The sequence below is a fragment of the Furipterus horrens genome, unplaced genomic scaffold (assembly GCF_987537825.1).
Source record: "Furipterus horrens unplaced genomic scaffold, mFurHor1.1.pri manual_scaffold_10, whole genome shotgun sequence".
Classification (NCBI taxonomy): Eukaryota; Metazoa; Chordata; class Mammalia; order Chiroptera; family Furipteridae; genus Furipterus; species Furipterus horrens.
This window is the reverse complement of record NW_028327180.1, coordinates 47883664-47900395: the sequence shown is the minus strand read 5'-3', so window position 1 is coordinate 47900395 and position 16732 is coordinate 47883664. Positions and strand designations below refer to the sequence as shown.

The 16732-nt window shown below is 56.2% G+C and overlaps 1 protein-coding gene and 1 long non-coding RNA gene across 4 annotated transcripts; one reads left to right on the top strand and one right to left on the bottom strand.

Moving 5' to 3' along the window:
- Positions 1-10298: 10298 nt before the first annotated feature.
- On the bottom strand, positions 10299-13817 carry LOC150000115 (uncharacterized). 3 transcript variants are annotated; one of them, XR_016513655.1, is made up of 4 exons: positions 13575-13817; positions 12164-12319; positions 11709-11796; positions 10299-10513 (listed from the first exon to the last, which is right to left on the bottom strand). It is a non-coding gene; the product is annotated as an uncharacterized LOC150000115 (long non-coding RNA). The 3 variants fall into 3 exon arrangements; XR_016513653.1 differs by lacking the exon at positions 13575-13817 and adding an exon at positions 13411-13567; XR_016513654.1 differs by lacking the exon at positions 13575-13817 and adding an exon at positions 13411-13567 and having other exon boundaries at positions 12259-12319.
- Positions 13818-13980: 163 nt separating this feature from the next.
- Positions 13981-15839, top strand: JUND (JunD proto-oncogene, AP-1 transcription factor subunit). Its single transcript, XM_090289979.1, has one exon. The coding sequence runs from the start codon at positions 14139-14141 to the stop codon at positions 15177-15179; it is 1041 nt and encodes a 346-aa protein (XP_090146105.1). The 5' UTR covers positions 13981-14138; the 3' UTR covers positions 15180-15839.
- The last annotated feature ends 893 nt before the right edge of the window (positions 15840-16732 follow it).

The window sequence follows — 16732 nt, the reverse complement described above, 5'->3', positions numbered from 1 at the left end:
TGTCTTTCAAGGCATTCTTATGAAAGGCAAGGTATGAGACTGGCATTGGGGTGGGGTTGCCCCAGGTTTGCCTGTGATCCCATCCCCTCTTTGTAGAGAGAGTCGATGCTGTGAGAGGAGGGGGTAGAGCCAGCAGACACCCACAGGGCCCAGCCCTACCACCAACATTCCGCCCTGTTTTGCAAGCACCGTTCATACCAGAGTTCACCAACACAGGTGAGGAATGTGCACATTTTCTTGAGCCTCTTCACCCCTCTCCAAGCCACCACCATCCACATTGCCTGAAACACTGAACCACACTTGCAAAGCTTCCAGTGTCCTTGTCTGCAGACCGATTTTCCTTTCGTAAGTACAGGCACAGCAAGTGCTAGGAGATGAGTACCAGCCACTTGCCCTGCGCTGAGACCTGTTTTGAGGGGTGAGTAGAATAAAAGATGTTGCCCTGGAAACTCCACTTGTGGAATTTGGAAGATCTCCACATTTTAGGTTCAAGAATGTGGTCTGCCCTCCATACCTCCATCATTGCTTCTTCCTGGTCTCACCCTTGTGGGACTCATTGCTGTCTGAATCCTTGTCTAATAACAAAGCAGCACTTTGGTCTGGGTTGGGGGTGAAGGCGGGGGTTCTGACAAGCCAAGGCCCTAGGGACCCATCTCCCTCATCAGAGATGTAGGCAGTGGTCCCTCAGCAGCAGGGGCTGGGGGTAAGGGATGAAGGGGCAAGAAATGAAGGACTGGTGGGGAAGGAGGAGCCCTGTTCCCAGTACCCCCAACCCCTGCCATCGTCCTGGATACAGAGGGCCCATAAAGGCTTCTGGGTTCCTGGTCTGGTGGAGCTTTGATGAAATGGAGGCTCTGGGATCAGGTGTCCCATGGACTGCAAAGGGAAGTCCTTTAGAGGCCTGCTTCCTGCCCCTGGCGGTTTGGCTGCGGTTTAAACCAAGAGCGTCCAGAGACCACCAGCACCCTTCTGAGGTTGAGGGACATGAACCTGTCTCTGGTCTCTGCACCACTCAGCCCTGGCCTGCCCCAAGCCTGCGTAATCTTGCCGCACCCACCTGGCCCTGACCTTTCCAAAAGGCAGCATAGCAGGCTGTCCTCTCCTCACCCCTGACGTGAGCCGCTGCCCTGGCCCTGCTGTTTCAGTGCCTGGGCTTCCTGAGGCTCTGTCTTGAGCTGGCTGTTGGGACAGCCCTGTTTTAGTCAGTCTTCTTCCTGGTTGGTTTCAAGAAACCAGCTTCAGCCCCTGAGCAAGAAGAGAAACCAAAAGTACGAGGCCTCAACCTTTCTGCCCCAATGGTCTGTCAGTGGGGTCTGTGCCCTCTCAACTGACAGTGCAGGATCCTTCAGTGTGACAGTAACCTCCTTCCCTGGAGTTTGCTCCTGGTCGCCATCAGGGAGCCTCATGTGCCCAGGTGTGACTTAGCCTGGACCCAGGAGCCCATTTCTGGGACTTAAATACAGCCAGCCATCTGGGAAGTCCTCTGTTGCTTTTCTGTGTCACCCTTGCCTGCATACACCTCCAGGTCATTCCTCCTCACAGCCCTGCCCTGAGCCCACTGCCCCCACCTCCTCCAGGTAGGGTGATGGCAGGTGTCCTTCCTACCCTCTAGTGGAACCTTAGGGCTGGGCACACCCTGGCATTGGCATTTTGTGTCTCCAGTGGCTCAGTGCATGTCCCTGTCCCAGTGTCCTCTGTGGACAAAGGGCTACTTAGCTATTGGGGGTACAGGAGGGGGTCTAATGTCCACTCAAACCACCCCAGTGGGAGAAGCCACCTGCCACAACACAAGCAGAAGGCTGACTTAGGAGAAAGGAACAGGGGCCACAACCCCACCCCAGATGCTTCTGGAGAAGAAAGCAAGAGTGAAACAGCCCCAGGAGAGGTGGTCAGAGAAGGCAAGAGGGTGATATTTGAGAAGGGCTTGAGGGAGGCAAGGGAGCCAGACCTCTGGGGGAAGAGTGTTCAGATGGAGGAGCAGCTCTTACAAAGGCCCTTTGCAGACTGGTGACAGGAGCAAAGTAAGGGGGCAGGAAATGGGGTGGATGCAGGCCCTGAGCAAGATGGGAAGCCACAGAGGGTTCCGTAGCACACTGAGGCAAGGTGGAAGCCAGGACACAGGGAGAGGTAGTCCTCAGGACTCAGCCCAGGGGGGAAGCCATGAGGTGGAAGAAGGGGCAAGGGTGCTGAAAGGACCCAGGCAGAGGGGCTCCCTGCTCCCCAGGAAGCCCAGGACTCTGAGATAGGATCTTTCCACAGGGTGGAGGGAGAAGCCTCGATGAGGGGACACAAACTAGCTCCGGGAGAACAAGAAGACACTGGCCATGGGAAGAGAGCAGAGAACAGGTGGAGGGGACAGCAGGTGCAAAGCCCCTGAGCGTCTGTGGTCTGCTCCCACACAGGCAGAGAAGATGAGCGTCCTGCCCTAGGTCCCACAGCTCTGGAGCCTCTACAGAGCTCCTCCCTTTGTTGTCTTGAACTTGGAGGATCTATTTTCACAAGCAGAGTCAGAAGTCTAGAGTCATTTGGGGCAGGCAGCAGGCAAGGTGGGCTCCTGCTTTAAAACTCACTCTGTAGCTTCAGCTGACAGGGTTCAAGGCACACAAGGGGCCCTGCAGGTTTGACCCCACTGTGCCTCAGTTTCCTTGATGGTAACTGAACTCCACCTCCAGGGGGTTGTTGGATTACAGAAGGATGGATGCTTGGTATACAGCAAGTGCTCTATTTGTGCTTGAAACCATTTCAGTAGTGCTTCAGTGAGCACCTGTGGAGTGTCTGAGCCTCACCCAGGTCCCTCTTCATCTCTATAACCCTCAGGGTCAGCATGATTGGCCCACTGTCCAAGGGGGTCCCAAGTGGTGGTGCCATTTTCAGGCCACTGTCCTCTCTGCCCCAGAAGCTGGCACCAGATGCCTGGCCTGGTGAGCAGTCACCTCACAGGCCCCAGTCCTACCCTAAGAGCTCCCTCCCAGTCTGGGCCCAGCCACCCAGAGGTGACTCACCCTCACCCCGCCTCCACTGGAACCAGGCACTGAAATAATCACCAAGCTCACTCTCGGGAGTGGCTGTGGAAATACTTCGGGACTGCATTCAGCGCCTAAAAATACTCTGTGGGTCCTCAAGTGTCTTCCCTCCTTCCCTCCCTTCTCTGTTCCTTTGAAAGCCATCCTTGAGCACCCCAGGGCCTGTTCTTCCATGTTGCGCACTCCAGCATGTTAAGCATCCCTGGCGACCAAGGCTGGAGGGTGTCCCTAAATGTAAGTGCATGTGGACTGTGATGCAATGGCCTCCCTCCCTTGTCACCATGGAAACCTAGATATGGTTTCTCCAGAACATTCTGTAAGAGCAGCCTTTTCTGAAACCCCTAGAAGTCTGTTCTTGGACAGGGTGGCCTGGGCACAGCAACACTGTCCAGGGAAATCTTACTCAGTTTTCCTTAAAAGTGAGAAAATGATTCTTGCTGTTTGTGTTCATGAGTCTGCAGGGAGCACACTTCCCAACAGAGCCCACAACTGGACTGAACACCGTAGCTCCCCCATCCCCAACTTACGGTGGAACCCCATGTGCGTTGCAGGTCCTTTTCCCTCCACTAAGGGGCAGATTGTCCCCTCCAGGGTACCCAAATGTCCTTGACATCATCCCAGCCACTCAGCCTCCTGGTCTCACTCTTTCCTAACCTTGGCACCTTGACCTTTCCAGTGGTCAGAGGAAGGTGAGGCAAGCCAACGGAGTTGGCCCACCAGGATTGGACCCAGCTTCTCAGCCTCCTAGACTCCAGCTAGAGACACAGCAGGTCTGAAGGTCCCAGGACAGTTGTTTGCTGGGCATCTTGGAGATGAAGCAAGCTGGCCATATTGACTCAAGTCCACACCTTATTCAGATTTCCTGTTTTTACCCAATGTCCTTTTTATTATTTTTATAGAGGTAAGAATCACTAACATAAATCTAACCACTTAAAATGAACAATTTGGTGGCATTTAGCACCCTTCACAATATTGTGCAACTACCTTAATCTAGTTCCAGAACATTTCATCACCCCCAAAAGAAATCTCATACCCATTCTCACCTGATAGCCCCTAGAAACCACAAATATGGATTTGCTTGTTCTGGACACTTCATACAGATGGAATCATACAACATGTAGCATTTTGTGTCTGGCTTCTCTTGCTCAGCATCATGTTCGAGGATCATCCATGTTGTAGCGTAACAGTGCTTCACTCCTTTTGTGGCTGAATAATATTCCACTTGTGTTCATCCTTTACCACTCATGGCACTTGGACTTTCTAAGAAAGTGCTTGTTTGAGTGTTTACTCTCTGCTAGGCACAGTTGTAAGTGCTTAATCTGCAACCTCCCCCACCCCTCAGGGAGGACGTACTGTGACTACCATGCCAATTTCCCAGTGGGGAAAAAAAGGCAGAGATAGGCAGACAGGCCTCCAGAGGAGCCACAGGCCATCTCATGGGTCTTTATACTCTGGAAATGGGAGTAGAAATAGATAATAAGGAAACCAAGAATTAAACAAGATAAATGCCAGATGAAGACCCTCAGGGTCTTCCAGGCAGAAGGACCACCACATGTGGAGGTTCTGAGGTGGAATGGGCTGGTGTGTTAGAGGGAAAACACAGGCTGGTGTGGCTGGAGAATAAAAGTGGGGGACAGGTTGTGGGGTGGACAGTAGCTATGGATTCTGGGATGTGTGGGGAAGGATCTGGGCTGTACTCTGAAATGGACAGCCACAGAGACTGAAAGAGATGAAGGAAATAAGAGCGAGAAACAGGAACAGGAGGGAGAGATGAGGCCTCAGCATCTCACACCTTTCAGCAGGTCCCAGATGATGCTGTCTGCCTCTGCCTGAGTCAGCATCACCATGGCAACGTGGATCCTACCAGATACTCCTTTCAGGCACACCTCCATTATTGTAGCTGCTGTCATGTCACTGCCACGTCATTGCCAGGGGCTGGGGCAGCTATTTTTACTCAGGTTACTGACAGCACTTAACGACCAAGATACCCACCTTCCCCTATTCCTCACTCCCTCTGCTTCCTGAGCCACCAGCTCCCTGCAGGGTCTCCAGGCTCTGCCTGGGCAGGGGCAGGGACTGTCTCAAGTAGTGAGTACTGCAGGTGAGAAAACATGAGCAAGAGCTGGCAGTGGACAGCAGGAGTGGGCAGGGCTAGGGGTGACAGGGAGATGAGCTGAAGCAGGGAACCACAGAGTGTGGGGAGGCCAGGGTGGCACTCGGAGGAAAGATGGGTCCCTGTGACCCAGGGCAGCCCCTATAGCCCCTGAACCTCCACTGAACAATGGGCACTGGTGGGAAAACTGACATGGGAAGGGTACTCGCAGGCTCCACTTGGGCTGGCAAGGACTCCAACTACCCTCCACCCCAGCTGCTGATGACCTGGGTGCAGCCTTACCCCCGCCCCCTTACCTTTTCTTCCCCCCTCCAGGCCTTCTCCTGGATGCTCCTCCAACATACTTTGCATTCTGACCTCAGGCCTTTGCATGTGCTACTCCAGCTTTCAGGAACATCCTTCCCTGGGGCACCCACAGCATCCCTTTTGTCTGAAGGTGTAATGGCCCCTCTGCACTTCCTCCACTCTCCCTCCCTACAAGTTCTTCATAACTCCTGTATATATTATCTATTTTCCCAATTGTCCTCACCCTAAGAAATGAGGGTCTTAGGTTATCCAGCTTGAGAATGCCAGTAGCCAGTGTGCAAAGTGAAGGGGAAACCAGGCAGTGAAAGGCTAGTGTCTTTCCACCTGACTCAGAACTGCAAGGACAGAGTGGGGCCTTGGGGTGAGTTACAGCTCCCTGGGCAAGTTAGCCCTCAGTAGGAACAGAAGTCAGTGGTCAGTGGACAAGCCACGCCAGGGAACCTACCCTGGGGTCTCCAGGACAGACTGGGGTGGCCTCCAAGTCTACTTTCACCATCACCACACATAATGATCCGCCTTTGTCACCACCAGCCCCAACTGTGCTGCTCTGGGAGACAGTCACTCCATCTTCACTATGGAGATTTACAGGGTCACCTTCTCTTTATGCCAACAACACTGAGTTCATTCCAGTCCCCGGCCAAGAACCATGGATCCTACTTTAAAACATGATAAACATGTGTCTCTTCCTGTCTCCAGCCGTTCCCAGCTGTCTTCCCTCCTCCCTCCTTTCTGTGTGGGTCTCCGGCCTTCTCCCTCTGGCTCCACTAAACTTTTCTTCCCCCTCCCTCCGGCTAATCCCCTCCCTCCATCTCTATCTTTTGCTTGTCTCAGTCACTATCTTTATCTCAGTCACTATCTCCACTTTCTTTCCCACTATATCTGCACTCCCCGCCCCCGTCTATCAGCAGGCCCTGATTAATCCAGCCTAGCCCAGAACCTTGGAACCAGGCCCTTGGCCTCGGCCTGTCCATTCATCAAATGGGCCTGTTCTTGGGCCTCAATTTCTGGGCGGACGGGGTCCCCTCCCCAGTCCTGGGCAAGCTTCCAGGGGCCGGCAGGAAAGGGGTTAACCGTAGGCCGTCCCCCTCCCCCAGCCCTGCATTTAATTAGCGGCCCTGCGGGGTTGCCAAGCTAGGCAAGAAGGGGGAAGGGAGGAGAGGGTGGGAGCGGAGCGGAGCGGGGGTGGGGTAGCAAGGGGTAGAAGTGGAGTCAAGGGATTAGACGAGGCGGAGGAAGGAAGGAAAGGAGGGGTAAGGCAGAAGGGGAGTCGGGGCCAACCAGGAATTCGAATCCCGCATTGAAGGGTCCCCCACTCAGACGTCTGGGCTCTCGGTTCTGATCTCACCCCTCCCCACACTATCAAAGGCTGGGCCGTGCGCCCGCAATGAATGTCAGCTCTCCCCATCGTCCGGTTGTGGAAACTGAGGCCCACGCCGATGTGGCAACTAACCGAGACACAGCTCGAGCCGTTCATCTTATTTGGACGGTTTTGTTTGAGAGCTGGAAAACAAGACAGTAAAACCAGTTAGTTCCAGCCAGGCGACCTTGGGGGTTGTCTCGGACTGGGCATAGGCAAGAGGCTGGGGACGGTGGAGGAGAGCGTGGGCGAGCTGGGGAGGGGCTGCAGCCGGGCGGTTCAGCTTCAGTCCCAGCTATGCCACACTCCTCTCCGTGCCTCAGTTTCCCCGTGTGGGCGCAGCGTCGGGAAACTGAACGGTTGACGCTACACATCAGCACACCCAAAGCCTCCCCTGCGGGCCCGAGTGTCCGCATCTACGCAGCCCCGCCTGGTCCTGACGTCGGCGCTAACGCCATCCGCCCTCCTCACCACCCACCCCCGCTGCCGTGCGTAGTTAACTCTTCCGCTAGCCCCGCTAGACCCCCAAGATCTTTTCTCTCCCTCAACTCCCGCCAGCGGCGGGCCAGGCTCGGGGAACCGACAAAGGACAGTCACAGGCAAGGCCAAGCCACGCGGGATGTCCCGTCCACCCTCCAGGGCTTTGCCTGCGCTGTTCTTTCTGCCTGGAAGGTGTCTCCCACCCCATCCGAGTCCTATTTACTGCGACATCCCTCCCGCCGCCAGGCCCAGTGTCCGTGTCCAACTTGGTCTCCCCGCCCCGGGAGAACTCCTTGGGCCTAAGGCGGGGTCCTCTTACCCAGCAATTCTGTTTCAAGGTCGAGTTTCTACCCCCCATTTTCCAGATGAGAACCAAGGAAGCCCAGAGAATTTAGGGAGGTCACGAAGCCCTGGCCGAGACCCCAGCTTCTGCGGATTTCCTGCTCCCACCCCTGTAGGTGCCCCCCCCCATTCTCGCAGCAGGGGAGGAGACCCTCAAGCCCGGCCCTGCCCCGCCCCAGGGGAAGTGAGAATGCGGCGCCTTCCCCCGCGTCCTCACCACTTCCTCCTAGGAGAGGCTGCGGTGAGGCCTGGGGGGAGGGGGAAAGGCATGGGGGCGCTGCCTCAGCTCGGAGAAGGGTCTGTCCACCCCCATGCCGGAGAGGGACCGAGCTGGCGTTTAAGTGCCTCACGTTCTGGGGGGTTGGGGGTGGGCAGTCTCCTTCCTTGGAGCTCCTTCCCGGTGAACATGGACTCTGCCTCCACCCTACTCCATCCTGCCACTTACCTGCACCCTCCGCTCTTGTCGAGCCCCCATTCAATCTACTCCACTGGAACCCGGGGCCTTTCCAGGAGGCCTGGCTGGGAGGCCCAGGGCCCAGCTGCAGCTCTCCATTGTACAAACCAGGCCCCAGGATTCCTGCCCTCCCATCCTCCGGCAGAGATGCACCTGGATTCCAGTCTGCTCACCCAAGGCTGGAGCCAAGCTCTGCTCAGAACCTCTGTGTGTCCAGCTGAAAAAATGGGAACAGGGGCCCCTCCTTGAAAGGCTGCTGTGGGATTTTAGGAAAAATGGAGCGTGGACTTGTAACCTGGCGACATGAATGCAGCCACTCATTAATTGCCTTATCCATTCATTACTAATTCATCCATTAGTCCATCCACTCATTCATTTAATTATTTATTCATGTATTTATTGATTCACACAACCCCCTCCCTAATCCCCGGGCAACCAGGGGAGGACATGGAGCCCACAGTTCTTCGGAGGACGTGAGGGCCCACAGAACTGTGGGTGGGGACAGCCCCAAGGTTTTGAGGAGGAAGTGGGAGCTTCCACTTAACTGAACCAACCTGAAACCTCCCCTCGGCCTGCTGCTACTGCCTCCATCTGTCCCCAAAATGGGCCAGTACCCCACTGGGCCTTGGGAGGGTGCTGGCTGATGCAGGCAAATCTCAAAAATTGTAGGTGCTCGCCCTGGCCTCGTTGTGCAGTTGGTTAGAGCTTCTTCCTGATACACCAAGGTTGTGGGTTCCATAACTGGTCAGGACACATTCAAAAGCAACCAACAACAAAATCAAATGTTTCTCTCTCTCCCTCCCTAAAATCAACAATATAGTAGGTGCTCATCTCTAAGCTGAGGCTGGGAACACTGAGCGTCAACTGTGTGCTTGGGCCCTCTGGGACAGAAACAAGTGGGTCCCTGTGGTCCCTCCTGAAGTTTTATTTGGCTTGGGGCTTCCTTGCCTTCTCTGGCCATATGGACATTCCCAGTCCAGACCTGGCCCAGTATGTGTGTGGGGATGTGTGTGTGGGGATGCCTTGTTTTGCTCTCATTTAATTGTTTTTGGGTTTCCTTCTATTTATGGCAGGAGAAAGTGGTTTCCCATTCTTGGTGGTGAGACAAAGGTTCCCTTTTGAAATATACGTACTAAAGTAAAAACAGAAAAGAGAGTCAAACTAAAGGAAAAATATGTTGTTTCCTGTCTCCCATGAGACTATCAGTGCAAGATGTGATGGGGGTGGGGACAGAAAACCCACATTTAGCACCCAGGGCTAAGCACACAGCGGGTGCACAATAGAGGGTGGTAGAATGGATGAGTGATGGTGCTTGAGGAAAACAAATAAATCAACTTCTGAAGTTGGTCTAGTGAAATCAAATTCACCACCCACTGGCCCCCAGCCCCCCCTGGTTCCAACATCTACCTGTGACGACCTCATCTTGGCCTGGATACACAGCAGGTACTCATTAAATGTATACTGGGTGAGCACAGGGGTTCTGCCTGTCCTGAGGGGGAGGTGTTTTCTTGTAGGAGCCATCAGATCTCTCTGCACGGTAAGTCAGTCAACAAACACTGTACTGAGCGCTCTTGCGGGCCTGTGGGAGGCTGGGGACAGACACACCGCAGCCTCGGGGAGTGGTCTGCAGGGTCACCAGTCCTAAAGCCGGCTCTGCCAGGTACCGATCGGGATCCATCCTTGGTGAAGGGCACTGACTTCGCATGAATTACAAAGTGGTCCCGTCAGACTAGAAAGAGCTAGTGAGGGGGTGGGTCTGCGTCCCCTCCCAGCAGCGAAAGAAACACCTGCACTGAACCCGGGAGGTGGCTGCCCATCCGATTCCAGGCGAGGGCTGAAGCGGGGCAGGAAAGGAGGGAGGGGCCACCGTCTTCGCCCGTAACCCGATCCTCAGGAATGCGGCGGGGCTACCTGTGCCCCCGACCCGAGGCGGGCGCCCTTCCCCCGGCCGCCCCGCGGGGTCCTTCCACCCGAGTCCCCGCCAGCCGTGCCATGTCAAGCCCCTGGAGCCTAAGCCCTGGGGGGCTGCCCCAACTACCTGCACTCAGCCCCACGGAGTCCTGAGCACTGGGGACCATCGCCGGCAAGCCTCACCCCCGGAAGGGCCCTCCACCTCAACCCTTTTTGTTTCCTGCTTAACTCTTTTTATTCTCGTTCTTTGGGGCTTTCCGTTTTATTTAGATTTTAGATTTCTGAGTTTTCAAATAAAGATTAAACATTGAATGAGTTGCAGGTTGCTTTAAGCAAGAAAGCAGATCTTTATACTCTGGGTAGAGGCCAGAGCCCCAGGGGATGGAGGTGGGTGTCTGGTTCAGCCTCTGTTGGGAAGACGAGTGGGGATGGGGTTGAATTCTGGTCGGGTCTGGGCTGTGTGACTCCGTGGTGCGTAGTGCAACCCCTCTGGAAAGTGGGATAATGTCCCCCAACTCGTGGAATGGCTGCGAGAACAAAGGTGAAAATGCAGTCGGGGCGAAGCCATATCACTGACTCCCTCAACCCCACTAACCTTGGAACAAATACCACCCACCCCAGTTTGAGTGGAGGCTCTGCCACCCTCACTTTCCTTCTTCCCCTCTGTTTCTCCCTGGCTCTCCCAACCGAGCCCAACCTTTCTCTGCCCTCCATCAATGTGGGCAACTGGCTGCTGCCCCAGGGCTTTTGCACATGCTGTACCCACTGGGACATTCTGCCGTTTATTATCTCTTGACTTGCTTCTTCATTCAGCATCACCTCCTGGGGATGCCTCTCCCAGATTACCCAACTCTGAAATACCCCTTTTACCCTCCATGAAAGCACCATTTGTTATCCTCAAAGCTGTGTTTGTCACCTTCCTTCAGATCCTGTGCTGGGGATGGGGGGATGTTTGTGTCATTCATGTGTGTCCCCATCACTGGCTCACAGTAGCTGTTCAATCAATGTATGTGGAATGAATGAATGAATGAATGGGAGTTATACCTAGTTCATTGCATGGGTCTGGTTGATGGATTTAGGGCCCTTCTTGACCTGTCCAAAAAGCCCCCAGTCTCACAGACAGATCTGGACACAGCCCCCCTACCCAGCTCTGTGGGGTCAGGGCTGCTCCAAATGGAGCAGCAGTACTGGGGTGTGCCAGAGGCCTCCCTGGGTGGAAGGAATGAGAGGGTAGGGAAGGGCATTGAGTCCAAGGGAATAGTGAGTGCACAGCAGAGGAGCCTGAGGGGGGTCAGGCCTGAGGAAGTAGGGCTGGCAGAGTCTGCCAAAGGTAGCGGCCCACATTTAGAAGCCATGACAGGTCCTCCTCACCCGACAGTCTCGAGGACTCTGTTCTCCCCTGTCAGGGGTACATAGAGCCAGACACAAATGGTAGACAGGGTTCATACAGATGGAAGGGGTCTAGGGAAGTCCCCAGGGTCATGGTTAAGAAAGTCTTCTTGCAGAAAGAAACATTGGAAGTGAACTTTGAAGGATCAATAGGAATTTGCCTGGAGCTAAAGGAAGGGCAACTCTAGGCTAAGGGAACTCCAGACCAAAGAACTGCAGTTGAGTTTGGCTGAATAATAATGTAAAACAGCCCTGGCCCCTGTAGTTGAGTTGGTTGGAGCACGGTCCTGCAACCTTTCAGTTACAGACTTGATTCCTGGTCAGGGCACATACCTAGGTTGTAGGTTCCATCCCCGGTCCAGGAGTGTATGATTCCCTGGTCCAGGTGTGTACTCCAATCAATGTTTCTCTCCCTCTATCTCTAAAAGCAATGAAAACAAAAAATGTCCTCAGGTGAGGATAAAAATAAAAAATAAAGTAAAACAATGATAGAGACCATTACTGAGCCTGTATTATTTCTGCAAAACCAGTAAAAATCTCCATACTCCATGAGGGTAGGTAGTATTATTTGCTCCATTTTCATGAAGGAAAAACTGGGACTCAGAGAGGTAACCTGCTTTGGCTTTCCTGTGCCTCCATTTTCCCAAGGCCTGTCTGTTGGTCAATCAGTTCCAGCTGGCTCTGCCCAGCTGGCTCTGCCCATAGTTCACCAGACATTCACCTACCTATGAAAGTCAAGGCCCAAGGTCAGAGTGGAGCCTCCCTAGGCCATCCAATCACCCTCCTACCTTGGGGAGAAGCATGGCCCCCTGTCCTCCAATCTTGTTCCAGATAGGGGTGCCAGGGCAGGACTGGTTACAAGCCAGGCAGGGGCTCTACTCACTTCTATCAGTGGTCCTTTACCCAGGCTGGGACCCAAGAGGACAGATCCGGAGGGCACATGCCTGTAAAGAGACATATATATATATACACATGGTACCCTGCTCCATATACAAATACACAGAGACACACACCCACATGCTCAGCCCTCTGCCCTTGAGGCCACAGCAGGCCTCTTGCTCATAATCTTGCCTCCCTCCTGGCCTTTAGGCTCCAAAGTCATTAGGGGCAGGGCCAGGTGGGGAAAGGAGCTGGGGGTGAGGGGCAGGGGGGCGGTAGTGCTCCTGCCCACAGGCCTGTCACACAACCAAGACCAGACACTGCCAGAGCAAACCTGGCCAGGCAGTGTTCTTTAACACTTCATGTCCACTGTATGCTAAGCCCTGTGCAGGGACCTGGGGACCTACCAGTCCCAGGATAGAGAAGGTCCCTGCCTTCTGGGGACTTATGATCCACTCCATCATGCTGGTTGGTTCCAAGGATATAATGGGAAGAAGGTAAGAATCGGCAGAGGGCATAGCACATGCAAAGGCCTCGGGGCACTAAGGAACCAGGAAGCCAAGGCTCTGAGAGGGTAAGGGTGAAAGGCCAGTGGGGGAAGGAGGGTGTGGAGCTTCCATCACCTGGCTGAGGACTGAGCTCCATCCTGAATGCTGTGGGAGCCATGGAGAGATTGAGTGCAGGGGCTGCCTATTAAGACTCAGGTATCCCAAGATCCCTGGGGAGTGTTGGGGAGGTTGTTCCTTCTCTCCTACTCATTTATCCCACCCCCAAACAGTCTTTATGCCTATAGTGGCTCATTAAGCCCTAAGTCAGGATAATGGTAATAAGCAGGTAGTAATTGCCAGCTGGGATTCTTGTCTAAGCCCAAGCACCCTTCTTGGAGGACCCACAGCAGGCCCTGGCAGTTAAAACGTAGGCAGCCGCCCAGGGGTATGGACACTAGGGTTCTACATGATGGATAAGAAGAGCTCAGGTCTGGTCACAGCCCTGTCCCCTCAGGGAAGTCACTGAGCCTCAAATTCTCGTAAGTCAGGAATTTGGACACTGTTCTTTAGACAGCTCCCAGTGAAAAATAATAGGATCAAAGCGCTTCCAGAAAGTTCTGGAAGCCCTCTTCTCCCCTCCCCTGTCTTTCTGGGGCAAAAAGGCAGACCTGGCCCACGTTCCGAATGAGCCACGGGCAACCGCTACTCCAGGCCTTCAGCAACCCCAGGCGCACAAAGCTTGGCCAAGACGTTAAGGCAGGCACTGTTCGTGCAGTGGAGCGGAAGGCGCCAGAGAGTTATTTATCCATCTGGGACCCTATATCTACCCCACCCTTGTTCCTGGCGACCGGCATCACCGCCACCGGCCGGGCCCCACTGGGGGCCACGGGGCGGAGCTTCTGGGCTGACGTACGCCCAATGGCCAGGCGCCTGGTGGCCGGGCCTATCACGCCACCCCGGACGTGCCTTGGCAGGAGGCGGGCGCTTGGGACCTAGGTCGTACACAGCACTCCCGGGGCGGAGTGACCCGGCCCAGTCGAGCGGCCCACCCCCATGACGTCAACCCACAAGGCAGCGCGTTGTTGTGCCGTTTACCGCGCGTCACCGGGGCAACTGCAGCCGGGGGGCGTTGATGGCTTGGCCCCGCCTCTCCATGTAAATGAGAGACGTCACCCGCGTCCAATGGCGAGCTGGGGCAGTGAGCTCATCGCGCTGGGCCGAGGCTATAAGAGGGCACTGGGGTTGCGCGACGCAGGAGCCGCCGCCAGTGGAGGGCCGGGCGCAGCGGCTGCAGTCGGGGCGGGGACAGGGCCAAACGGACGGGGGGGTGCGGGCCCCTCGGGAGGCCGCGGCCACTCCCCTCCCCCCCGGACCGGCGCGGCGGGGGAGGCGGAGGATGGAAACACCCTTCTACGGCGATGAGGCGCTAAGCGGCCTGGGCGGCGGCGTCAGTAGCAGTGGCAGCGGTGGCAGCTTCGCGTCCCCGGGTCGCCTGTTCCCCGGGGCGCCCCCGACGGCAGCGGCCGGCAGCATGATGAAGAAAGATGCGCTGACGCTGAGCCTGAGCGAGCAGGTGGCAGCGGCGCTCAAGCCCGCGGCCGTGCCGCCCCCTGCCCCCCTGCGCACCGACGGCACCCCTGGCTCGGCGCCGCCCGACGGCCTGCTCGCCTCACCGGACCTAGGGCTGCTCAAGCTTGCCTCGCCCGAACTCGAGCGCCTCATCATCCAGTCCAACGGGCTGGTCACCACCACGCCGACGAGCACGCAATTCCTCTACCCCAAGGTGGCGGCCAGTGAGGAACAGGAGTTCGCTGAAGGGTTCGTCAAGGCCCTTGAGGACTTGCACAAGCAGAACCAGCTGGGTGCGGGCGCGGCCTCCGCTGTGGCAGCGGCCGGGGGACCCTCGGGCACCGCCGCGGGCCCCGCGCCTCCCGGCGAGCTGGCTCCGGCGGCGGCCACGCCCGAGGCGCCCGTCTACGCGAACCTGAGTAGCTACGCGGGCAGCACCGGGAGTGCGGGGAACGCTGCGACGGTCGCCTTCGCCGCAGAGCCCGTGCCCTTTCCGCCGCCGCCCTCGGGCGTGCTGGGGCCGCCGCGCCTCGCCGCGCTCAAGGATGAGCCGCAGACGGTGCCCGACGTGCCGAGCTTCGGCGAGAGCCCACCGCTGTCGCCCATCGACATGGACACTCAAGAGCGCATCAAGGCGGAGCGCAAGCGGCTGCGCAATCGCATCGCTGCCTCCAAGTGCCGTAAGCGCAAGCTAGAGCGCATCTCGCGCCTCGAGGAGAAAGTGAAGACACTCAAGAGCCAGAACACGGAGCTGGCGTCCACCGCGAGCTTGCTGCGTGAGCAGGTGGCGCAGCTCAAGCAGAAGGTCCTCAGCCACGTCAACAGCGGCTGCCAGCTGCTGCCCCAGCACCAGGTGCCCGCGTACTGAGCCCGCGCGCGGGGCGCATGCGCGGCCCCCCTCCCCGAGAGGCGGGCTCGCGTGGGGGGGCGTGGGTGTCCCGGACTTGGAGAGGGCGTGGCCCCGGGGACGCCCCCTGGATGGTGCCAGGACTAAGAGAGGGCGCCTCAGACTCGACAAGCTGGACCCCCTGCTCCCGGGGGGCAAGCGCATGACCTCCCTGACCCCCCCCCCCGCCCTCGTCCTGCCTTCGCGCTGCCTCTGACCTCTGTGCGCGGCCACCCCGAATTGCACAAACCCGTGCGCCCGGCCTCCCCTTTGTACGCACCGCCGCCGAAGAGGGTTCAGAGGGGCGCAGCCTGAAGCCCTGCGTTGCCTTTTCTTTCACCTTTTTTTTTTTTTTTTTGCATTTGGAAGAGAGAACAGTGTTTGATTCTGCCCTATTTATGTTTCTACTCGGGAACAAACGTTGATTGTGTGCGTGTGTGTTTTCTTGTGTTGGTTTTTTTAAAACGGGAAGAAGAAAAATACTCTCCCCTTTCCTTGCTCTCTGTTCCTCCGTCCTTCCGACACCCTTTCTCCCGCCCCCCCCCCCTTTTTTTTCTGTTTTGTTTTGCTACGAGTCTACATTCCTGTTTGTAATACTTGGTTCGCCCGGTTTTCTGTTTTCAGTAAAGTCTCCTTATGCCAGCTCTGCTCTCCGCCTCCTCCTTCCTCCGCCGGGGCATGATGGCTGGGTGAGGCCTGGCTCTCTCCCCTCCCCCCACACCTTATGCCCTCCGCCCTCCTCCCCTGCTTAGAAGAGGGGGAGCCGGCGCCCGGGAGGGGCCCGAACTTCTGGCGCGCGACGAGCGCCATCTAGGCGAGCCTGGGCGCGGGGCCGACTGATGTCCGGGCTGGGTCGTGGGGACTCTGGAGCCTCCAACAGGCGATTGAAACTAGTGAGCTTGCAGAGCTCTTTGGCGAGGAGTTGACTGCAGGATGGAAAGGGGACAGCACCAGCCCGGGGCAGGAAGGAAAAGGAAGAGACTTGAACCTTCTGGGCCAATGTTTGTGAAATGAGCAGAACAATCATAAACCTAGTTGTGAAGATTAAGTTTGTTTACAGAGCAGTGCTTGCCTTGCAGTCAGTGCCTAGTGTGTTTATTATTGGTTAGGGGATGGGGAAATTGAGTCTCCGGACCAGAAGGAAAGTGGCACAGATGAGATCTGACCCAGATGGTCTTCCTCTAGGACTGAAGGTTTGAGTACTTTGTGCAGGGCCTCCCTTTTTGGTAACTGACTGGGAGTCCAGGATTTTCCAAGCACCCTCCCCCCAACATCCTATTCTCTCATTTTGAGGAAACTTAAGGTTTAGAGAGGTTGAGTGACTGGCTTAAGGTCATACAGCCTTTTAAGGATCTGGGTTTCTCACCTCCACCCCTGACTGCCAGTCTACCCTCTTCCCTGGCCTCATCTGTGTTTTGCTGTTGTGTGGGCCAAAGACCATGGGTGTTGAGCTTCCACCTTACTTGGGGCCCCAGGGCAACATGAGCATTGCTAGCCCAGGACACAGGGCAAGGTGGGCTGGTTGGCATGTACCA